The sequence below is a fragment of the Fukomys damarensis genome, unplaced genomic scaffold (assembly GCF_012274545.1).
Source record: "Fukomys damarensis isolate Sample0158 unplaced genomic scaffold, DMR_v1.0_HiC HiC_scaffold_17, whole genome shotgun sequence".
NCBI classification, from domain to species: domain Eukaryota; kingdom Metazoa; phylum Chordata; class Mammalia; order Rodentia; family Bathyergidae; genus Fukomys; species Fukomys damarensis.
Window position 1 is genome coordinate 37,779,712 of NW_022900929.1, and position 25,951 is coordinate 37,805,662.

A 25,951-nucleotide genomic window follows, 5' to 3' on the forward strand; every position below is an offset into this window, starting at 1 on the left:
AATAAACTGTTTCCCTTCATAAAGATTAGTTACCATGCACAGATGTATTGTAGGAAAAAACTGACAAGGTGACATTTTTCAATAGAAAGGACAATGAACAGTCAAGACAAACTTCACATTAAGACTGATACAATGAAACTTTTATCTTTAGGGGCAAATTACCCCTTAGATATAAAAATAAATAAGGAAAAGATCCTAATCAAAATCTCCCTTCAAAGTCCAAATTTCTTTTGATTCTATAAAATACTGTACTATTTGTAAAATTATCCTACATGTAAATTTATCCTCTGATAAATGTCTGTTACATATTATTTTGTGCTTATTTCATTTGGGACTTTCAATATTTCTATCAATAAATCATTACTTCTCTCATTATCACTAGTAATATCAATGACAGCTATTACTTTTGTACCTGCTACATGTACAGACAGTTCAAAGCTTTATATAGGTTATATTTAATCTTCTCAACACCTTTCCAAGTCAGGCACAAGTATTACTCTCAACTGAAAGCTGGCACAAAGCATAGTTGTGCAGAATGAATTAGAACAGTTGGGCAGAATGAATTCAATAGTTCTATGTAAGTATGCTTCAGTGATTAAGTAAGGTAGCATTATCAAGCACAAAACAACACTTTTTCTTTTAATCAAGATGCCAATTTACAGCTGGGCAAGGTGCCACTGTAATACCAGCACTCTAGGAGACTGTGGCAGGAAGATCTCATGTTTGAGATCAGCCTAGGCAATTTTGTAAGACCCTATCTTTACATAAAAAAAATAGGTCTGGGGGATGCAACTCAGTGGGAAAGTCGTGGGTTCAATCTGGGATTTAAAACCTGATAAAATTACATTAACTACACATTAACACTAAATTCTACACTTGATCTTAGCCAAATGGCCAAGAAGTGATAACACTATATTCTACACCTACTCTTAAAACTCAGTTCTACTAAACTTAACCTGAAGTGCACAGCTACAGCTAAACGAGCTCTTCCTTCGCTTCACATTGCTAAACTGCTCTGCACAAGGAAATCAACTCGCACCTGAAGTACAATAAAAAAAAGTGATATAATCGTTATTGGTCACTCATGACATTCAAAGAACTACATTAACATGGTGTAAAACATATTTTGTACTTTCACATGTTAATCTAACTCATGTACATAAGAATAATTTCCAAGAGTTTTCATAACAAAGATGAATTTTTGTCTTGAGATCTATTTTCATTACTATGAATAAAAATATGTATACCATAACCTATTCATACAGGTTTCATTTTGAACTATTAAATATCTAAGATATAATTCCATATTACTTGCCACTGCTGTTTCCTTAAAATATCAGAAATTTTAAGTACATCTTTAATGTAGAAGCACAAATATGAGTGATTAATATTTTTTAATATAAAAATGTACTACAAATTATCCCAGTAACCCAGGAAAGATATACTTATTAGCAAGCAGGCACCATATTATTCCAGTATCTGGAACAAACACAAAAATGTATCACATTCTGTACTTGGTAGATACTGGTCACTATTCCAACAAAATTTAAGGGACCAGAAGAATGTTCCAAAAGTGTAAAATATTTGAGATACTACATTTAGGGATAAACTACAAGCTGAAGTAAAACAACAACAAAGTATGTAAGCAAGAGCTGGTGTAGTAGCAAATGTCTAAGATTCCAGCACTCAGGAGGCTGAGGCAGGAAGACTGCCAGGAGAGGCCAGTCTGGACTAGGCAATGAGTTCAAGGCTAGCTTGAACTACATAATGAGCACCTGTATAAAAAAAAATAAATAAATGTAAGCCTAATCTTCAATTTTAGAACCACTGGACAGTCTAAAATATTATATATACAGTATTTCACATAGTAAGTAGTATAAAAACTGTATTTCAATTCACCTAAAAATATTTATTAATTTTATGACTCTGGCAAGTCATATAATTGAAGTCAGTATGCTCACCTGGAATACAAGAAAAATAATACCAACCCACAAAATTATTTGAGAATTATTAAATTAAATGCTTAGCAAACATATTGTTTATAGAGTACATTATAATTATGAAAGCGTAATTAAAGGCATCACATGTAAATATCACTAACTCTAATATTGTATGTTTACATATTATAAATAAATCGTAAGCGTAAGTGGGCTGGGGATGTAGCTCAGTGGTGCTGTGCCTGCCTGGCCAGCTCAAGGTCCTGAGTTGGATTCCTGGTTCCTCCAAAACAATAATAAAAACACATCATAAGCCTTCTGAATTTACAGTCACTGTACCATTCATCTCTACCCCTTAAATACCTGTATCTAGAAGAAAAAACTCACAGTAAACAACATTCTCGGCACAATATATACACACTCAAACACCACCAATAGATAGCACAGTATTTTATTCATATCAAGCATGTAGCTAGGGATTTAGCTCCCTGGCACAGGGCCTGCCTTGCAACCTGAGTTCAATCCCTGGTACAAAAAAACAAAACAAAACAACCCCCCCCCAAAAAAAACCCACCATCAAAGATATAGTAAATACTTTCAGATTATAAGGATTTTTATTTTCTGTTTCTGAGCCCATGATTTAGCTCACTGGTTTCACCACCTGCCTTGCAAGTGCAAGGTCCCAAGTTCGATCCCCAGTATCAAAAAAAAAAAAAAAAGAGAGAGACTTTTCTGTTTCTGAAGTAGCTATACTTATTACTAGGAAATAATTTTCTTGAATATATTTTAGATTGTGCTCATCCTTGTCAGAAAAGAGAAACAGCAATAGAAATGGAGAAGCAAACGTAAGGAAGGAATATTATAAGTAAGTAGAAAGAACTCAGCCTTTGGACTGAGAAGGCCCAAGTTCACATTCCAACTCATTATTTTATCTGGGTGTTATAAGTAAAAATTTCAGCTTAGTTTTTCTCCGTCTGTTAAACCTTAGCCCAGGGCCAATGAGCAAACCTAGCACCTTGTTTCTAAATATACTTCTTCAATAACAGGAACCAGAGAACATTATAGAAATGGAAGGATTCCAAAAAGCTAGGGCAAGGAAAGCAAGAGATAAACTTGGATCGTCTTGTATTAACAGAGAGGAAATGCTAAAAAAAATAGACATGTCAAAAAGACATAGAAGCCACCCTAATGGGGCTTCCCAAAGGTTAAAACAATATTAACAGTGCCCTGTAAAGCATGCTTAAATGTGAGAAAACTCTTCTATTCTGTTCTAATTAAAAAAGTTGAAGAAATGATGAGGACAGAAAAGTCACTATTCAGCAAACATCACGGTAACTACAGTATCGCAGACAAGAATTATCAATAAATGCTAAAAAAGTGAATAAATGTGTAATAGAAAACAGGATATTTACACAGTCTCAAAGTATCTCCCCAAAAGATGCTTATTACAAAAGGAGCTTAATAGTTGAGGAACCTGGGAAACAATGCCTTAACCAAATGATCCAACATCACTAGTAATGGTATAATCAGCACCATCAACCTCCTGGTTTGAGGTCACAAGGTGACATCGCCCAGTAATATAGTATTGCCAAGAAGGGCATTAAACTGAATTTGGGACCCTAATCTACAAAACATATGGCCAATACTATTCAACAATGTCAAGATTATTAAAGAGAGAAAGGCTGAAAACCGGTTTCAGATTAAAGAAAAGTAAAGAGACACAATAATTTAATGTAATATTCAGTCCAGACTTCATTCTGAATTGGAGTAACTGGTAAAATCTGATCATCAATAGATACTAAAATTGTCTAGATGTTAAATTTCCTGTTTTGGCTATATAAACATTGACATTTTGGGACATGGTATTCTATAGGTCTAAAATAGTCTCATAAAGAGAGTATTTCTAAAGTATGAATATATACAGATCTCCACCAACTTCAGAATTGCTTTGAGGACCTTAAGAGGTAACACATGTAAAAGTGCTCCATAAATTCTAAAGCACTATCACTAAAGTTAGCAGGATTTACGTTGTGCAATTTTGATCCTTTAAGAGTCCTGAAATTTGTTCTTTGCTGTCTTGCAAACATACCTCAGAGTCTATGAAAAGAACCTAAATTGTTAAATGGGAGTATCTATACAATTCTGCTCCTCAACCAAAGGTATGTAAGGGTTATACTTCTACTTTAAAGAGGAAAAAAAAATCTAAAACTGTGGTCTAACCGTCTAAAAATGAATGCCCTCTACCTGTCACTATGGTCCCTCCCTAAAGTAGATTCCAAGCATAACAATTTTCAGAAGAACACAGCAATATGAGGACTAGCCTAGAATTACTTTACCAATAACCGCCATTAACTTAGAATGATAACGCCAAAGTCTCTAACAGTGAAAAGATTCAAGACTAGGTCAGGGGGAGAGAAAGAAAAAAATTAAGATACATTAGGTCCTGTACCACTCCCCATGATGAATGTAATTATCAGATACTTCAGACCTGTACTAAAATTTTAAAAGATTGCCTAAGTTGGCAAGAGAGGCAATGACGGACAAGCATATTTCTATGACCTCTTCACCGTGTCCACCTCAACCTCTTACAGAATCTTGTTTTAAGTATGAGTAAACAAAAATGGAGAAATAAACATAGCTCAGTAGGTTCATGAATTATTTGAGGAGTTAAGAAACACAACTGTTTTCTTCAACTCAAATATATCCCTTTTGTCTTCCCATGAGAAATCTAGGTTGCATGGACCATTTATATGACTTAGAAAAATACATCTCATGCTTTTACCACTGTAGTCCTGATCCAATGGGGCTAAATGTTAGAGTTAAAAATAACTTCAAAGTTCTTGCAAGTGAAGGAGCTGTGCAAAAGAAGCTGCAGTCTCACACATCATATAAATATTCAGTTTTACAATAAAATTTTATTTATAGCACATAAAATGTAAATGCTACAAGACTTCACAATATTCATTTGATGTCTGGCTACTACCAAAAACTAAATCTCTAACCCTTGGAGGAATTTTACATGCAATCTCTCCTGCCATACAAACTTCAAAGTGAATCAAACACTATCATTACATAATTCACAAGACCATAGACTACAAGGTTAAGCATAATACATAAAGATGCTTCTTTAGGGGCTGGGGATTTAGCTCTGTGGTTCCACCGCCTGCCTCACAAGCGCAAGGACCCAAGTTCGATCCTCAGTACCCCCCAAAAAAAAGCTTCTTTAAAATGAAATAATTTTTACTTTCAACATTTTTCTCATCTAGGAAAATTGCATGTACTTCCCCTAGTAGTGAATCAGTATCTTTCAGCCATTCATTACCAAATAACTTATTATTTATTTCTAGTATTATTGAGAACTGCTTAAAGGGAAGATCCAGATTTCAATTCATCTACATACACCCCTAAAGCTCACTGTCCTAACACCTGAAACACAGTAAACCTCAAAAACCTTAGTTCCTATCTTTCCTCTGGCATAGAATACTCAGTGTGAGCATTAACAGGGTGAATTAAGAACCACCCAGCAGATTAGATTGGTTGTGTCTGTGGATGACTGACCTGTACATAGGGCAGCAAACTGAGGGAAAAAGACCCATAGGTGGCACCAGCCAACAGATCTGTAGCCTGGATAGAATAAAAAAGGGAAGAAGGACAGCTGTCTGTTTTTTTGAAGAGTGCCAGTCTTTCTGAGCAAGTACCTAAGAACTTTGCTGGCGCTGCTTTTGAACATCAGTTTCCTGAGTCTTCCAGTGCAAACTTGCAAGAGGGACTCTCCAGTGAGCTTCCAGGTCAGTGGTGGCAAACCTATAGCACGCATGCCACAGTGGGTTGTTTGTCTCACTGAAAGCTCTAAAAGGCTCCCTATCATTGTTCTAGGCTTTTGACCTTGGACTAGTAGTACATCAGTGACCCCTGTTGTTTGGTCACTTTCATCTTCTTGGTCTGGGCAGCTACTGTGGACTCCTCCAGCACTGATCCCACAGACTGCCACTGTGGTCTCCGCCGCCTCTGATCAGGTAAGTGCACCTAACAAATCCCCTTGCATATCAACTCTTTCCCTCTAGAGAACTCAACACACAGTACGTGCTTGTAATAGCTATTTCATTCATTTTCAACATTAATGACTGTGCCAACCCTCAGAGCGATGTAAAAGCCAGGTGATGAACTAAATTAAGAAATGCAACAACCTGATCTCCATCTGTCTGGCTGCTTCTATCAGCCTACCATTCCAATACACATGTGTAACTGATCCTTTTAGGCCCACTGCACCAAAACATTTCATTACCACTAAAATATGTAGAACACACAATTAGCTTTGAATTAAAAGTTGTTTTCTCACTGATGTGGACCTAAACACTGTTTTTACAGGAGCTAATCACTTTAATATTAATCTCACATTTAAATAATATTTTATTTGGTGATATATAGATATTAGGTGTTTACCATTGTGCCTACCACTCTGTCACTCAGGAAGAATTTTCATATCATTAGAATTATCATTTAAACACATTTGCCTTAAAAACCAAGTTCCCTTCCAAATACATGAAAAAAATTTGAAGTATCTGAAAACTAAAACAACAAAAAAATCTATTGAGGGCTGGGGATTAAGCTCAGAGGTGCCACCACCCACCTTGCAAGCACAAGGACCTGAGTTCGTTCCTCTGTTCCAAAAAAAAAAAAAAAAAAATCAGTTGAGCACCCAGCAGATCATAAAGATGATTGGCTTAATAAAGAACTGCCTCAAGGGTTATCACCAAGAAACATTAAACAGTTCACTCAGAGATACATGTAGAAAACTTATATACAGATTACTGTATAGTCAAGTCCACTCTAGATTTTAACTTATACATAAAATAATACATATTTATGGAATCAATTACTCCACTTTTTAAAATTAATATATTAAAATACATCTAGAAAAATAATTTCAAATAGAATTATTCAATAAAATAAGAACTCAATTGTTTCACATTTTAACACTACAGATGAGAAAAAGGGCAAACAACAGATTTTGAAATAATGGAATGTATGGGCTATTCATTAAGTCAAATTACAAAAAAGTGCTAGAAACCACTTGAGTTACCTTATCCTAGCAATGAGAAAACTGAAATCTTCCAAGAAGTTTCTTTTTAAAGGAAGACTATGCATCGGGCAATATTTAAAACAATAATATCAGGACAGAATGAATATTCAACATTCACCATCACAAGATTATAAAGGCCAAGACACTGATAAGGCAGGGAATAAGGCAAAAAGAGCAGGAATGAACAGTACATGTAATTTGGAGAGAAGTAAAAATATTACAAGTGAGAGGCTGGATTCTTTGATCTAATCAAGTTTGAATACCAACTGTGTGTGATTTACTAACTTAAATTCAACCAGGCCTAGATTCCTCACCCATAAAATGGTTACAATTATACCTATCCCATAGGGTTGTTATGGGATTTTTAAATGAGTTTATTAATCTCGTTAATCAACTAATTCACTAAATAAATTCAGAACCTGCCATGTAGTAAGCACTTCGGAACATTTCAGCACAAATCCTGATCTGCTATAGAAAATACAAGACCACAGTAAGATACAATTTTGCACCCATTTCTTATATTAATAGTGGGAAAATAAACTGAAATCATTTAGGAACACAATTTTGTATCATTTTAGACTTGAAAATTCACGTTAAAAAAATTCACAACATTAAGTTGTAATTCTCTGCCTAAGTACAGTTACACTCTGGTACTCGACTGCTCTGAAACTCCTCAAATGTGATTTTCAATTCATCTGACACAAACATTTTATCCCAGTACTTGTTTGTTAGGCATTCCATGCTCAAGCCAGAACTCATCAGCAGTGACTGCAGAACTCATCAGCAGTGACTGCCTATCTCATGACTTGCTACCCTTTCCACCCAAGACAATTTGATACCTGTCATTTTTTGGTATTCACTGCACCTCCTACAACCAATTAACAACAAATATGAAGACACCACTGAATATAACCCAGGAGAACATTTAGCACATATGTATCATGACCATATACAAGAATTCACAGCAGTGACATTCATGACAGCAAATACCTGGAAACAACTCAAATAAGCTTAGACAAAATATCTAAACTGCAGTAGTAACACAAAAGAATATTATATAGAAGTACAAATGAATAAAGAGCTATACTTTAAAAAAATGAAAAAAACAACGCTGACAAGATTAGTGTTAAGTATAAAAAAAGGAAAAAAAAAGCCAACAAGATTTGTTAAGTATTCCTTTTACAGTTTTAAAAAAAAAAGAAGCACAATTAGGCACACACAACCAACAAATTTTTTCAAAGGAAGATGAAATGGTAAACAATCTCTAGAACAGAGTTACATATGAGAACAATGGCAAGGGATTATGACAGCGTTTAGGTAGATGTTAATTATCACTAATGTTCTCATTCTTGGATTAGACTTTGGGTGGGTAATAGTAAGGCAAATAAAAATAAAATGGACAATAGAGGTCTGTACACAGACCAACAATGACATCTGAACCAAAAAATAACATCCTATTCTGTGTACCTAAAAAAAGAACTGAGAGTTAAGGGTAATCTGCTCTGGGGGGAAAGTTAAACAAGAAAATGCATGCCTGATACAGCAAACCACCTGATCGATGTCAGCTACTATCCAAAATGATGTATCAGAAATCGGCACAATAAAATACATTTAAAAAGCAAAATCTCTTCTGTTAACCAATCTCTCTTTCATTTTCCCAAAGTAGAAACCACACCTAAAAAAAGATAATGACCATATCAGGTAAACTAGTGACATGGAAGGGCTTCTGACTACCCAGCAGTCCAATTCTCTTCCACTGGATCCATCTGTCACAAACTTGTTTTGATATTTACTATTTTCCATCAATTTACTGCCTTGCATGTACGAGGTATGTTACCCAAAATGTGCTGCTCCTAAAAACAGAGATTTTATTTTTATTCTTTTATTTTTAAAGGAAAGGTTTTAATAGCAAATTTTTTAAAAAACCATTGAGTCATAAATTAATGACAGCAGTAATATTCAGCATTGTCAAAGTCACGCAGTACTGGGAGTGGCTCTGTCTATTGAAGACTGAGACTGATGCTCCTCCTTTACAAGAGACACATCATTTTTTACTAGCCACTAACAAAGGATTGATAAAGTATCTTCTCTAAAACATTATGCCACATCTGTGAAACAACTAAACTTATCTTAAATACTAACAATTTCTACATTCTAAAAAAAAGAAATAACATTTCATGCTTCCTCCCTATTTTTCAAGAATACAGTGGACCCTTGACTTACGAACTGGATCAGTTCCTGAGGTCTGGTTGTAACTCAACACAGCTGAGATCTGGATGTTTACCTGGGTACACATGTCACAATTTTCAAAATACTTGTTGGGTTTAAAAAAATCGAAACGCTCCTGATCTGTGACAATACAAGAGTCACTAGCCACATGTGGCTATTTAAATAAAATAAAATTTAAAATTTAGTTCCTCAGAAGCTGAAGCTAGATTACAAACATGGATTAACGATTACTTATGCAACACGTGTGGGACAAGGTTTCAGATTTTGAAGATTTTTTTTACTTTGTAGTATTTTAGAGGATACCCTATTCAAAATGTTGAAATTTGAATTGATCCAAAATCTAAAACTTTTTGAGTTTCATGTTGGCATTCAAAATTTCAGATTTCTAACTAGGGATACGCAACCTGTTTTCAATAGTGAAAGGACCAGAGTAGCTACCATACCAGATACCAAAAATGGGATATTTCCATCATCAGAGGAAGTTCTATTTGGACTACTCCTACAGATTCTCAAAGCATAGCTTAGTCAGTTCCAACTGGCAGCTAATAAAAAGAATTTTAACAACAAAAAAAGTATTTTTCAATAAAGTAGTAACAACTGGAAAGAAAGCTGAGAAACAGTAACTGAATATTTAGTAAAACAAACAAAACAAAAAAACCTCCTTTATCTACAATTGCCTTATATGTAATTTGATGATTTCAAAGAGAGGAGATACATTAGAGCAGGCAGGAGGAATCTCTTCACAACTAACATGATATGGTTACTAATGCAACTGAGAAAGATTTAAAAAGCTAGGAAACAAGGTTAAGAAACAGAGACTATATTGGAATGTACAATGGCAAGCATTTCAGTGATCACCCTCTACACCAAACAGTGTCTTAACACAACCTATGAAAATTCTTATAAAGATGTAACCTCCATTAACTTGAAGCAAGAAGGAAAGTGTCCTCAAGTAATGGAGAGTATCAGTAACAATGTATCTCTTTCAAAAAACAAAGGTTCCTAAGGGTCAGGGATTTAGCTCAGTGGTGCCCCTGTGCAAGATCCTGAGTTTGAGCCCCTGTACCTTATGATTTACTGTTTAGAGATGGCTGTGAACTAGCCAGTGGGATAACTGTATCGTATATACAAACACAACCTTTCATACAATAACTGATTCACCATGATGACACAGTCTGACTTTTATATTCTATCCTATTTCACATGAAAACATAATCTTGGTCAAGACCCACTGCAATCGAAAATCTCTTACTCTAAACTACTAGGTAGTATTTGGGATGCTGTTGGTACTGAAAATTTATGTTTATGTTCATTTTATTATTTCATTAAAGTAAGAGATAATACTGAAAGATATGGGATCCTTAGGGGGATGGGGATTTCAAAACCAAGTTGTGACAGTGCATAAAAATGCAAATTTGAGTAAGTGTAGGAAGATTATAGATGAAAAATGTTACATTACTTTTCTTAGATTCCTTTGGTGAAGAATTCCAAAGATAAGACACTATAACCAAAAGCAACTTTTACATTTATATACTATAGCATTTGTGTGCTACATATGTATCAAAGATAAAATGTATTTGATACTGTGACACAGTCTAAAAGCCTAATAGCTACTGTCTTAGGAGGTCGGCTTTGGAGCCAAAGATAGTTATCAATTACAAAGCTTTTCCAAGTTATTTAACCTTGCCAAACCTCAGTCTGCTTTCCTTTCTAAACAGAAGTAGTAACAGTAAAATGTAGCATAAATGGTTATAACTAAATCCATTAGATCACTTTAAGCCAGTACTGGTATTCAAACCTTAGCTGTCACTTAACTCATATGCGGAAAGCTATATGAAACCACAAGAAAAAAACAAAAATGCAACTATCTTACTTTCCTCATTCTGAGACAAAATATACCAATACCTAGACTTAAAGGGGGAAAGGTTTATTTGGCTGACAGTGTTCATAAAGGTTTCAGTCCATAATTGGCTGATTCCAAAGCAGAGTGGCAGAGGGATAACAGTTCATGGTGGACAGACAGTAGCAAACAAGAGACCTAACCAGCATCTTTTATCTTACTAAAACTACTTATTGTGAGCACTCATACCCTTAATCCTACTGCTCTCTGGCCTAGCACAGCACCATCAATCAGTCACAGTCACACAACTCTAGATTCATCCACCTTTGAAAAAGCCCAACCTAAGACTCTATTAGGCTTGGGGGGAGGGGAGGACACCTAATCAAGTCATCACTGCAATCTAGGATTCTTGAGAATTTCACTTATAAAATAAACCAGGACAGAAAAAAAAATGTGAATTTTCAGAAGCAGCAATTAAAAAAAAAACTAAGACAGTTATCTCACCTCTACACAATTGTCTTAAGAAATTATTTGAACAGGAAAAATGTTGCCCATTACAATGTGATCTGTAATGGCAAAGAGCCAGAAACTCAATGTGTTCTCTGAAGAGGTAACACAGCAGACCCTTGGCTTATGAACTTTATCAGTTCCCAAGGGCTGGTTATAACAAGTAAGTCAATACAGCTGAGATCTGGATATACACTAAAGATAACTTAAAAAGGCAAATGAAACTTCCACTAATCTAATTAACCCAAACTGTACGTCAAGCTGGTGCTACCTTCAGGGTCCACCACAGTTAAACTTGGGTACAACTTAAGATTTTACAGATATTAAGGTGGTAATTATTTAAAAACTATAAGCATAAAGTCACACTAAGTATATCAAGTAAAGCTGAGTAAGAAACATTTTTACCACCTTTGGCTCAGACCAAATGTAAAAATAAATACATTTAGGTAGCGTTTTAGAGGCAAGGTGGCACATGCTGGTAATCTCAGCACTTGGGAGACTGAGGCCAGGGGATTATGGTGAGTACAAAGACAGCTTGGGCTATAGGACAGGAAGTTCAAAAGCAGTCTGAACTACATAATGGGACATGTCTCAATCTACGCCCCCACACCAAAACAAAGCAAAACTGTTCATGTCTATCTGCAATCCCAGCATTTGAGAGACTGAGGCAGGATAGTTGAGTTTTTTAAGGCTAGCCTGGGATACATAGCAAGACCCTAGCTCCTAAAGAAAAAGGGGAAAAAATGTAAATCTAAATACATATTAAACATAGAAACAAACGAAAGTTATTTTGGGTTTTTAGTTGATTTTCTTTCTTCAATGTAATTATTGCTCAAACTCCCCAAAACAAAGTCAGTTAAAATATTCATCTTAGCTGGGTGTGGTGACACACACCTGTAATCCCGGCACTCAGGAGACTGAGGCTAGCCTGGGCTACAGAAGGCCAGCCTGAACTACACATTGAGACACTGTTTAAAACAAACAAGCAAGCAAAAAATATTCATCTTAGTTTGTTTTCCTTACCTGGTTGGCCAGATTTGTTTGAGACAGGGCAAATGCAACAATGCGATGATGGGAAGTTAATCAGTAATCAGCATGCAGATTATTCTTTACAATGGATGCAGGCTGCAGCCTAACACACATTATATTGCTTCCAACTCAAACGCAATAAATACCAGTTGTGTTCTTTTCCTTTTTTAGCTTACTCTGAAGCAAAGCTTTCCTTTCAAGTATCAAGACAAGGAAAAATTACTAAGGTAAACGAAGGTGGCTACAGGCCAATCTGTTTTATTCATTCACCTCTCATCCCTTCCCTCCCTTTTTAAATGATAATACAAAGCTGAAGAATGTCCTGGTTTGATATATCTACCAAGGTTATTTGTTATTATGTTCTTTTAATTTTTGCTAAGTTGATTAAGTTTTGTTTTCCAAAATCAAATAAACCTTAAAAGAATATGTGCATTCAATTTATAAGTTCTTGATTTATGTTTATTCACATTGATTCCAGATAACTTTAAACTTACTTTGTGCCGTGTATCCAAGACAACTATTTTTCAATCAACGAACTACGCTGTTTCAGAGTATTAGGGCTAAAAATCGGGCCAAACCAAAATATAAATTTTTGCTTTTGTTGTTGATTACCAAATGACAACCCACACATAAGGTCTATAAACCTTTAGCTACCCAAATTAAAGTTCCAATGGATAAAGTTCAGAAGAGTCAACTTACAGCTAGCAGACCTCACCTATCAACCTAACAGAGATCTTAGTTTGATTATTATTATAGTCCAAAACCTCAATAAATTAAATTGAAAAAAAATATTCTCGTATTCTTTCCCATGAAAGTAGTTTTTCGACCTCCATACAGTACTGGAAAGCTTCTCCACGTAACTGGAAGATGGCTTTTTCACCCAAATGGGAAAGATGTCAAGCTGACTTATACTTGCACAATGTGCTCAGCTTTAAATCTCTTTCACATGCTGTAGAAGCATATTCCTTTCATAATTAAGTAGGTGAGCATGTTTAAAAATCAAAACTAGACAGAAATAGGTTTTTGCCTCATTTTCTCATGCAAAACATATTAACTACTTTTTTCAGCCAGTATTTGCCCAGAACATCAAAGAAAGCTGCTTTCTAACAATTAAACAAAAATACAATTTTTCAAGTGGGTTAATAATCCTCTTAAAAAAAGTAACCTCACTTCCAGGCTAAATGAAATGGAATACTGATTATTTCATGAAATAGTTCCACTCTTCTAAAGAACTAAAAGTTCTTTTTAATATTCATTTATCTCTAATGAAAAAATGTTATTGGTAGGAGGGAGATCACATTTATCTTAACATCTCTCTGAAGTAGGGACATATTATCCTGGTTTTACAGATGGAGAATCAAACACAAAGACAGGTTACATAATTTGCCAAAGTCTTAATGCCACAGGCAGCAGTTAACTCCAGGATAATGTCGATAGTGAATACCAGGTTAATTGAAGAAAATTAATAAATTCTGTTTTGGAAGGATTTTTTTTCTAACCCCACTAACAATGGCGTACCCGAAGACTATAAATTCTTATGCCAATAATAATATATTTGTATAATAGCCTGCAAAACAGTCAACACATTGGTTACTTCTCATAAAACCTTCACATTTTTATCCAAATTTGGATCATTTACTTACATGTCTATTTTCCTGTCTACTTCCAAATTCTCAACAACCCTCATTCTTAAGATTATGAGGAGACCCTGTCACTTCAGTACTCTCAACTATTCCTAGTCCTTCCCTTTTGTCTTGTCCCTTACCAAGACTCTTCTCTTCAATCTCCACTTCTGAAATCCTCAGTCCTGTCTCTTTAAACAGTAGAGGCAGTCACCCACCTTCCCCTCTGCACCATTCACACTAGTCATGTCAAGTATGGTGCCACTGGCCTAGGACCCCTCACCACCTCTGATGTCATCGTAGCAACTTCAACATTCATGGTGTTAACTTTAAAAAAAAAAAAAAAAAAGGTCCTAGTCGATCTTGGCTTCTCTCCTTCAACAACCTTCATCCATGTTTCAACTGTGATCTTCCTCCACATGGTATCACCCTGGAGCCCCTGTTCTCTGGTCAAAACCTTTCAGTTTCTCCCATTACACTCTACATAGCCTAATTTAACCAAAACACTTGGTCCTTCAATACAGCTGTCAATTCTAACAACATTCATCTGTCACTTCAAGACTTTTAAAAATAAATTTAGCCTGTTCATTAAGTGTATGAGGTATAGTATGGTATAAATACACGATCTGAATTTCAGTGCTACCACTTTCTCCTTTGTGTGGCTGTGGGCAAATTTTTAAACTTTTCTTGAGCCCTTGTGATCTCATTTGTAAACCACGGTTAATACTTAGCTCACATGGTTCTTAGAAGGATTAAATCTAGCAGTGCCTGACAGGCTTGTCCAGCAATTACTCACTTTCCTTAACATTTTTTTCTCTTCCTTTCCACTACAGACATCATCTCAGCTAAAATAACCTCAATTCCTAACTTCCCTCAGAGTGAGCACCAGCCACTGTCTTCTCCACTTCACATCTTCTCGTCAAGTGGCATTAATTTTGCCCTGACTGCTACTTGTACAAAGGTCAATGACACCCTAACAGTTACAACTCTTTTCTCAGGTACCACCGATCTAATTTTTCTGCAAACCGGACACCGATGAACTCCTCCTTTACTATATTCTTTCTCCTCTTGGCTTCTAGAGTACAGGGCAATGAGTCTGGTGCTTCTCATTAAGTACTCTTACTGACTAAACAGTTGTGGCGTGCCAGGTGTGAACTGAACTATTTTTTAACTTTACAACGAAATAGATAAAAACTAAAACTGAACAATTACAAGAACTCCTCACATGAAACTGAATCTCACAAAACCACCTATGCTTCACACATTCTACTTCTACAAAAAAGAGTTTAATAATACTTTGGGTGTAACAGGATCCTTGGCAAGGTTAGAGCTAGAATTAAAAGACAGACAGCATTGGAAAGAAGTTTCTGATGAACCTCTCTCCAGAGGTCTCACATCTCAGATTCTCCAGCTGTTCTTTATCCTTGTTTTCCAACTACTTTTCAGAAGTTTCTCCTTAGCTGCTCAAGTGCTTTGTCTCCCTGGTAAGCCTGTCTTCCCTCAAGGTCTCAAGCCAGTCTTGCTCTTCTAGCTTTCTTTACTTTCTCCATCTGTCCCAGCAGACCTATTGGCTGGAAAAGGGTGATAAAAAACAAGCTTTAGAGAACAACTCTTTCCAAACTGGAGACAGGCCAAAGGTGGGCTCCAGACCAGTGCACAAACCCTCCACACCAGGCTGGCCCAGGGATCCACCTGTATTTCCTAAAGTCATTATCTTAAAGGTGGCTGCAAAATCCAATTGACTGAAATGTTCTCCTTCACTGCCTTGCTGCTTGAGTGCCTGCAGCCTCCAGCTTTCATAGAGTTACGGGACTCCTCCAGGTTCATCTCCTGTGGATCACACCAGACCTCACTGCCAGGGTGGGAAGTGATTTTAGTCACTGGACGTGGATGGATGCTGCTGGTCAGTCGCTCCAGGAGTGCAGAGTGCACATCAAGGACTCTTTTCTTCTGAAAATTATGTAGGAACATGCTGCTTTTGAGCTTCCCACAAAAACCTGGCTTGGAAATGAGGCTGTTTCAGGCTCTGCCATGGTCACTGGGTTTTTCCTTGCTGGCTCCATTCCTGAGATAAAGGCAGGTTGTGCACTTCTGGAAAATGCAATAGTCATTTGGTTCCCCTGAAACCAGGGAGGACAGAACAGACTGTTAACCTCTTCCTGGCTTCTGGTTGTTCAAGAGGAGATAGAATGAGCCTGCTGAGTCAGTCTCTTCAATGTTATTCAGACACAACAAGGGTTGAAGTCTGTCACAGGTTTAAGTGTCTTCTGTACACAGATATCCTAGGGGAAACTCAGGAAATTAGATGGATTACCTGGTATCATCTAAATTTAACTGGGATTAAGGTGAAGAAATGGACCTCTTTAAAGTGAAATTTTTTAAAAGAAAAGTTACTAATGCTGTCTGACCAAATCTGTCCTGAAAGTGTTAAAAAAAAAAAAATCTAAGAACAAGAAATTCTGAAGTGTTTAGTAACACTGATAGGCTGGAGATTTAGATCAGTGTCACCACACCTGCCTTGCAAGTGCAAGGTCCTGAGTTTGATTCCCCATACCCCCCACCACACACACACAGCCAGTCTAATAACATTGTTATATCAAGTGTGTAAAACCCAGAACTAATCCCAATTCCAACCTTATAGTACTAAAATAATAAACCATTAAAAAAGTCTGATGACTGTATGCTGATGTTAACATGCTAACATGGGGAAAGTTATGGTAACTGAAAAAAAAATGGCACCATAAAAAAAAAAATCACAATTCCCCAAATTTTGCTGTTTTTGGAAATTCTACTATAGGGTACCAAGACAGAGAAGGTATTAAACAGTAGTATTTGTGAAAGTAATTCCTAAGTAAGTTGAAGCAAAATGTGTTTAATTATATGCAATAATTATCACCAGATATTATTAGAGAAACAATTCCACATTCTAAGTTATAACATTTTATGTAAACCATAAATCCTGTCAATTTGGAAATATAGCTATTAATCTTAGATTAAAATCTAATTTCCAATTACTCTTGAATTTACTAAAGCTACTGTTTATTCTCTAAACGTTATCAAGGAAAAAAAAAATCAAGAAAATGCCCGGCAAGAGATAACTTAAAAATTTTAGACACAGGCTATTTCTAACAGTCAAAAACTCCATTCACAATAGATAGAATATAGTAAATGTAAAATCAGGATCTTAGATCTCCTAAACTAAAAGAAACTCTAAGGTTGATCAAATTCAACATTCTCCTGTTAAATCAGAAAAATTTTAGGGCCAGGGATTTAGTGCAGTGGCACTGTGCCTGTCTGGCAAGCACAAGGTCCTGAGTTCTATCCCCAGTGCCGGAAAACAAGAAAAAAGAAAAAATTTAAATCTAAGTCTCTAGAAGTAAAAAAGTCAATCTAGACATGAACACTTCTTCTGGGTAAAGATTAAATGACAATCTTGTATTTCTGGCATCTATTAAGATCATATTTCTCTATTTTAATCTTCAAAGATGATATATTACATTGGTTCTCTCGTGTTGATCCACATTTCCATTCTCTAAACAAACCCCTAGTTGACTGTGAGGCTTTGTTTTTAGTGCACTGAACTGGATTTGATCTGCTATCTCTGAAAATTAACAGCCAGTATCTGACTATTTCCCCTCCCTTATATTTATTTTCTTCTTTGGAAATCAGCTATATGCTGTATTTGGTTTTTTTATTTGTTTGTTTTGGTGGTACTGGGGATCAAACTCAGGACCTTGCGATTGCAAGGCAGGTGAGGTGCCAATGAGCTAAATCCCTGGCCCTTAGAGCAGAAGATTTTAATCCAAAGTATAATGGACTTTCTGCCAGTCTGGTAAAATCTTATGGCTACCTTCTCAGAACAATATTAAAGGCCTAAAATAAAACATATAGGATTGAAAAAGAAATCAAATATACTGACATAGCTATAGAAGTATTTTTCATTTCGTTATAGTAATAAATGCTCTTTATTAACTCACTAATATGTGAGATCTAGCCATGGGCTTAATAGCTGATCATTTCAAAGTAGTGATGATTATATATGATATTTCAAAATGACTTTAAAAGTTGAGCAGCAATTAAGCTATAAGAAAAATGTCCATAATTTCTACAATTATGGGATAAATTGAATCCCTCAAAAATAAATTTTGAAGTCCTAACTCCAAGTACCTTAGAATGTGACCTTACTTCAAAACTACGTTAGTGGAGACATAATTAAAATGAAGTCATGACTGGTGTTCTTGAAGACAAATGAAGACACAAACATAGAGGGGAATGAGTATTTTCTTACAATACTACTAGAAACTAATATATTTGCTGTTGTTAAGTTTCTCTATTTGTACTGCTGTGGCTTGCTAACCTTTCCTTCTATTATGAATATAAACAAATTTTAGTCAGAGATTAATAAAATGTCAGTTTCTCTCATTCAAGCCTACAAAAACTCAAGTTGTAAGAACACTTTTGTCAACAGCCATTTAACACCTTGGCTTAAGATTTACTATTAACCTACTATGTTGTAAGAAAAATCCATCATTTGGGCTGGGGATTTAGCTCAGTGGTGCCGCCACCTGCCTTGTCAAGTTCAATCCTCAGTACCAAAAACAACAACAACAATAAACAACAACCAAAGAAATCCACCATTTTTCATTCCAAGTGTCACAAAAACAAAATCTCATGGATTTGTAATGACTTTGGTTCTGGACTCTGAGAGTTGTCACAAATAGTAAAAAGTAAAGTTGTCACAAACAGTAAAGAGGCACAGTAGTGCACGCCTGTAATTCTGGCACTCAGGAGGCTAAGGCAAGAGGATTGCAATAAATTCAAGGGCAGCCAGGGCTACATAGTGAGTTCAAGGCCATCCTGAACTACATAGCAAGACACTGTCTCAAAATAAAATAAAACAAAACAAAACAAAACTTGCCAGGCAAAGTAGCACACACCCATATTCACAACTACCAAAGAGGCTGAGGCAGGAGCATCACAAGTACAAGGCCAGTCTGGGCAACTTACAAACCACCAAGACCTTAAAAATGGTGCGAGAGGGCCGGGGATTTAGCTCAGTGGTTCTGCCACTTGCCTTGCAAAGGCAAGGACCCGGGTTCGATCCCTGGTACCCACCGCCCAAAAAAAATGGTGTGAGAGATTCAGTGACAGAACACTTTCCTATCATTACCAAGGCACTGAGTTCAATCTCTACCACTGCAAAAAACAAGACAAACCTCATGTGTGTTAACTTGTTCAATTAAATATACAATTACTTCCCAGCATTAAATTAGTATGACTGAATGACCACACGAGCTTATATATGGTATTTCCTGGCCACCAAGCAAAGCATGAAGACTGATATATTGTTGTTACGGTGTTTAAACCCAATGGACTTTGGCTCATTTATTTAACTCATCCATGGAGGGAGGACTGTACAAGGTACAAAGTTCTTTATCTCAGATGCATGATATATCATTAAAGACACATGCTCACCAGACATGGTGCAAACCTGCAAACCCAGCTGTTCAAAAAGCTGATGCTGGAGGATCATTTGAGCCCAGGAGTTCCAGACCAGTTTGTACAATACAAGAGAACCCTCTTAAATATTTAACTCATCCATGGAGGGAGGACTGTACAAGGTACAAAGTTCTTTATCTCAGATGCATGATATATCATTAAAGACACATGCTCACCAGACATGGTGCAAACCTGCAAACCCAGCTGTTCAAAAAGCTGATGCTGGAGGATCATTTGAGCCCAGGAGTTCCAGACCAGTTTGTACAATACAAGAGAACCCTCTTAAACCAAAAAGAAGAAAAACTCAAATAGACAAAAAAAAAAAAAAAAAAAAAAAAAAAAAAAGATAAAAAAAAAAAAAAAAAAAAAAAAAAAAAAAAAAAAAAAAAAAAAAAAAAAAAGTATTAAGGCCAACATAAGAAAATCTTAAAATTATGAACACAACAATTATTTCCAAGTTTTGTTGTATCTGTTGTTTGAAATTCATGCTTTTACTTTATCATACTATCAGATCTCTACCTGAAGTCTTTCATTTGCTTAAATATGTCCAAAGTAATTATACAATTAAAAATATCGAAGTCTAATGGCTTACCATATGGCTTACCACTGTATTATTTGAGAGATCATAATTCATTTGCATAGAAGGGCTCATAATGATTGTTTAGTCCAAATTCCTTGAATTAAAATGGCCAAATTAAGGCCTACAGATATTATCATTCACCCAAGATCAGAGTTACAATAAAAATAGAAAAAAAAATCTATGTCCTGTTTCAACTTTAATATACTTTATACTGTGTACCGCATTGTGTAAAAGGTAGGAAGAGCTAAACAGAGGATCTACAAATGGCTTCCGGATGATCACTTAAATTCTATTTATAAATATGGTTATGTAAAGCAAACAATTCTAACTAAAAGTGAGCTTTGTTCAAAAAATAATTTTTTTATTTTACCAGCCAGCATATTTTAAGTGAAACAAGACTTCATCTCCACTGGCAAAAGTTTCCAAGGAAAATTGGACAAAGTGTAAGCACTCTCATATGCTGAATTTTTCTTTTTCAGAGGGCAACTTAGCAGAAAGAATAAAAATACTTGCATCTCTTTTAACTCCACTCCAAGATTATCCTGAGGAAGCAACAGATTTAGATAAAACAGAACTATAATCTTTAAAAAAGGATCAAATGCAATACTATTCAACAATAATAGAAACATCATTGTACACTGATGGAAATTAATGTTGTATATCATTAATATAAATTTTTATCCATTAAAAATTATGATCTAGAATATTTAACATAAAAAAATATTCACAATATTTTACCCTGCTAGGGTATCCACTGTGTAATTCTATTTCAATGAGAATAAGAATGTGTATATACATGAACCATAAAACACTTGAATAAACCATTTATCACGGTGCCTAGCACAAAGCAAAAATCCAATAAATGAATTAACTCATTAACATTGAAGGAAAAAGTATGATACATACCCAAGTGACAAGCAATTGTTATCTATCAGAAGATTTGCAAATAAACCATTATTTATTCACTTTAGAGATCACTGTATATTACTGAAATAAACTACTACTATTTCACAGGGTGAAGTAATTTTAAATTGGCAATTTCAAAAACACAGTTCCAATTCACACTGAAGGGTGGAAAAGAAAATCTGGCTTTACCAACCCTTCTCCCTTTTTAAGAATGACTACAGTTGTCAAACTCAAAGAGGCTAGATTATTACTCTTTCCCTTTTAGGCACTTCTAAGTCACCATAAAACTTTGGAACCTATACCTATTACCCTTTCTCCATCAATTTCAGATTTATCACTAGTCAGTCCCTCAGTTGGCACCTAAAGGAGCTGGGGGGAAGAGAAGATTTAAGAATGTAAAAAATCGACAAAGTGCCAGAAACTGTTAAGTTTTGAGCTTCATATTTCTAAAAAGACAGACACAAAAGTGTTGGCTACATGATTCTTCAGATATACAGTACAGCTCAAAGGATAAGCACATCCAAATGTTCCAACAGCATCTAGGATCATTTCAGGAGGCCTGAATTAAGTAATTTCTCAAACTAGCAAAAACAAAACATGGCAAAAATAAGGCCAATTTGGGCTTTTAAAAAGATAAATTTTCTCATAAGGATAATAATTACTTTTCCCATAATTTTTCAACCTATTTTTCTGATGCAAGTAATGACCTGAAATGCATAAATTCACAAAAAGCAAAGTTAATGTGATTCCATTATTCAACCACATTCATTAAGTATCACTGAACATTGCTAGTGACACACATTAGGACAGGGGGCTATGTAACAGGGACATTAAAAACAAGCAAATGATTACAGTATCACAGAATTTTAAAAAACCCTAATATAAACATGTACCAAAAGTACAAAGATAAGACAGGAGGGAATACTGGGGGGAGAATATAAGATGAGAAGATTTTTTTGGGGGGGAGATGTATATCCATAAAAATTTTGTGGGAAGGGAAGATTACTCATGCTAGCATTATGAGTTTTTAAAAGCACAAGATAAAAATTTAAATCAGAAAGAAAAAGGAAATGAAGCTGAATGAGGTGAACAGTGATTTAGCTCCTATTTACCTTACATAGATCGGCTGACTTCTATGCAAATGTCTCTTATTATGCACATACTACAACTATATAAATGAGCGTTCCTTTCCAAGACTTTTACTTCTAGAATGTTTTCCAATTACACATATGCAATAACGTATACATATTTACACACGTAAAATGTAATATATATTCATATACATCCTCAGAACAACCTACCACAGGGTATATTTTTAATGAGGCATTAATGATACAACCACAAAAATTTGCTTTGTATTTATAGAAAAATGATTCTAACCCAGTTTATACCATAGCAAGGTTATCACATGACCTAATTCTAGTTAAACTAGTTCTAAAATTTAATAAAAATCCCAACTTGCTATTAGAAAGCCTAGTATTGACATGGCAAGTGTTTCTGGATAATGTGAACCTAATAAGTAAAATATTCAATATTTCTGGTATTTTACTCCTCCAAGTGTTTTGGCCAAACTGGCAAAGGACAGGTACTGTTATTAACTCAAAAGCAAAAAACAAAGACCCTTATGACTTTAAAAGTTTAAGACTCTACATGTTTATTCAACATGTACATTACTTTGGTTTTATCTGCTAGAAACATCTGACTAGAATATTAAACAATTTATGTAAAACAAAAAATTACCAGAAAAAAATTGTTCTTTTAAGACACAAAGCATTTTGCACTAAGCATACACCTATCACTGCCTTTTTAGACATGAATTTGAAACGGTGAAATAACATTTTATACTCCAATTCCCTTTACACAAAATCCTTTAATTCTTGATTAAACCGACACTCACAGTCAACTTCCAAGGGTTATCTATTTTTCTACATAGTACTCTAAACTCAAAAATAATTTCAGAATGAGGCCTCTAAAGGCCTTGCTAGATTTTACAATTATTATCTACAAAAATGAACAATTTCTCAAGCAATAGTGTTTTTCATTTAATCTGAACTGAAGTCAGGTGAAAAAGAATGAAGAGTATTAATAATCGGTAACTACTATGATTAAATCTCTATGAACTTGTGGCTTTAAAAAAGTACCAGAAAAATGTGTATAAAATCTGTATCGCAGGACACTTGAACCATGCTAAAGCTACGGGAGCTTCTGCCATAATCTCTTTTCTTCATAATATATAGGGTTATAAATAATACATTCCTATTTAAAAACATTACCTCAGAAATTAAAGATGAAATATAAATTATCATATTAAAAGTTACCTTCCAAAAAAAGTTCACTTTTACTGGTTTAACTAATGCACAAGCAAACAACGCTGACTCTTTAACAAAACTTATCACCAGATGAATACATCCTTTTCCAATATAATAGTTTGTAAAAATAAACCTCCTCCCAGATTGTCCTCATAAAAGATTAACACCTCATTCCAAAATGTTAAAATATATGTCTGTTCCTACTCAAAAGAGTTATGACAAAGCTCCTATTTGTGAAGATTGAATTGTGTAAGTCCAAATGAATAATTTCTAAAGCAGTCCCATACTAAGTATATTTAACATTTTTTACAAAAGACAATCCTGGTGAAGTTCAGTGTTTCAAAAAAATCAATATATTGGGAATTTAACTACTGGAAATATTTTCTCATTTAGTTTTTAACAGATGTTATCATCCAACCACTAATATTATTAAAAAAGAATACTTGCACTATTAATTTATCCATGGCAAATGAAAAAAAAGGGTACGATTTAGAAACAATCTATTTTTTCTGTCAATTCACATTCCAACCATTTTTCTATCAGCTGTCTCCACAAGGCGATATTGAGTACTTTAAAAAATTAAGTAGTCTTTGCCCATCTCTACAATAGAACATTCTGATCCAAGTTACTTGACTGAAAGACACCAACAAAGTCACCGTCATTCTGTTCAGCTTTTTAGCAGGTTTTCTTCTAAGCAAGCAATATCTGAGATAGACTTCCTGATCTCCTTCAATGTAGGTCTAATGGGCGGAAGGCAGTGAGACAGTGTACTACATTGTGAATGGACAGCCAGGTATTTTATGAATGGAGGCGATCACGTGATCCCAGCACCTCCCCGAACTGATATTTCCCACATAACTGTGTCAACATTCTGAGAACTGGGGTAGTTGTTTGTGCGTGCGTTTGTTTTAAAATTTAATCTAAAACTCCAAATCCCCTTTACTTCCTGAAATCAATAATCGACACGAAGACAGAAAAAAAAAGCTTCTACAATTTCTTTCTTGGGAAATCCTTTCAACATGTCCAAGGTGATGGATGTTTAATTTTTTTTTTTTATGAATGAAGAGTGTGCTATGCAAATGAAGGCGATTCACAAAAAGAGAGAACATGGCGGCCACTTCTGCTTCTAGACGCACTGACACACTGCAGCAACCTACCTCCTTCTACACCCGCTCACCAGAAGTGTGTGCCTTTCGAGGAGGTGGAATAATGGTTGGCATTTTTCTAGCTGCTTTATGTTAGACTGGCCTCGACCCTGGACTTTTAAGGTTTTCCAAAGAGGTCTGACTTTAGGAATGCACTTTGTTTAAAAGAATGCATTCTAACTCGTCCTAACTCACTTAACTCTTTCCAAACCTTCAAACATAAACAAAACTTGAACTTAATTGCACGAAAACAGATACTACTGTTCTACATAGGATTAAATCCCTTCTACATCTCAAACGGTTACCACATCATTATTCATTCCTCCAGCGCCTAGGTTAAAGTAAAATATTTAAAAATCAAACTATTTCGTCTGGAAAACACAAGAATAGCTTAAAATTTAAAAACGCCCTGGAAGTTGATTCGGTCACCATCCTGTCAGGAAGATAAATTTTATTAACGTAGTGTGTTTAATACAGCCGGGGGATAAAAAGTAGCATTCGGAATTTTAAATTCTTTTACGATCCTGATAAAGGAGCGTCCAATATTCGCAAATGTAAACAAAAGTAGCTCAATATCCCGCATATTCCAAGCGTTGTTAATCCTATTATATTTTTAAAAAATCTAAACTCCCTAACCTTACTTTTTCTTACAGTAATCTGATAGGCCCTAAGTTTAAAGGGGGGGAGGGGACGAAGGCTTAATCGGTATTTAAGAGTCACTGACTCATCGAATTAAGATTCAAGAGCAGTGCGCTGCAGAAGTTGCTCCACACATTAGTTTCCAAGTGAAATAGCTGGGAAAGAAGCAGAATGGATGTCCAAGGCATGCTGGGTGGTACGCTAGACTGGGAGGAAGACAGCTAGGGTCTTCGAGGCAAAGGGTAACTCCACTTTCATCCACAGCATTCCGTCTCAGAAAAACACAACTGCTCTCTCACCCCTGCACTTAATAGAAAGCAATGAGCCCCACGGGGTGGAGAGGGGTGCTGCCATTAAATAAAATGGCCCCAAAATCGCTGATCTACATGCACCGGCTCTCCAGAGCCGCCAGCTTTCCGGCACCCGAGACCCCACGGGATCTGGGGAAGTGCTCAGAAAGACGGGGTGGGGGAGTCAAGATCAATGAGGCGCTCGCTTACTCGTTGTCAGAAGTCGCCGTCTCCTCGCTCATCTTTCCCTCACCGTGATCCGATCTGGAGATGGAGGAGCAACAGCAGGCAGGGCAGCGGGAGCAGGAGCAGCGCCGAGGGGCAGCAGGCACCGGC

General features: G+C 35.7%; 1 protein-coding gene and 1 pseudogene across 1 annotated transcript in view; both read right to left on the reverse strand.

Moving 5' to 3' along the window:
• Spred1 (sprouty related EVH1 domain containing 1) overlaps positions 1-25,945 on the reverse strand; it is an 88,363-nt gene extending 62,418 nt beyond the window's left edge. The window contains exon 1 of the mRNA XM_010624643.3: positions 25,826-25,945. Within this exon, the coding sequence (XP_010622945.1) occupies positions 25,826-25,857 (32 nt within the window). The 5' untranslated portion in view covers positions 25,858-25,945. The remainder of the gene's footprint in view (positions 1-25,825) is intronic.
• LOC117286669 lies at positions 742-906 on the reverse strand (annotated as a pseudogene).
• Positions 25,946-25,951: the final 6 nt, after the last annotated feature.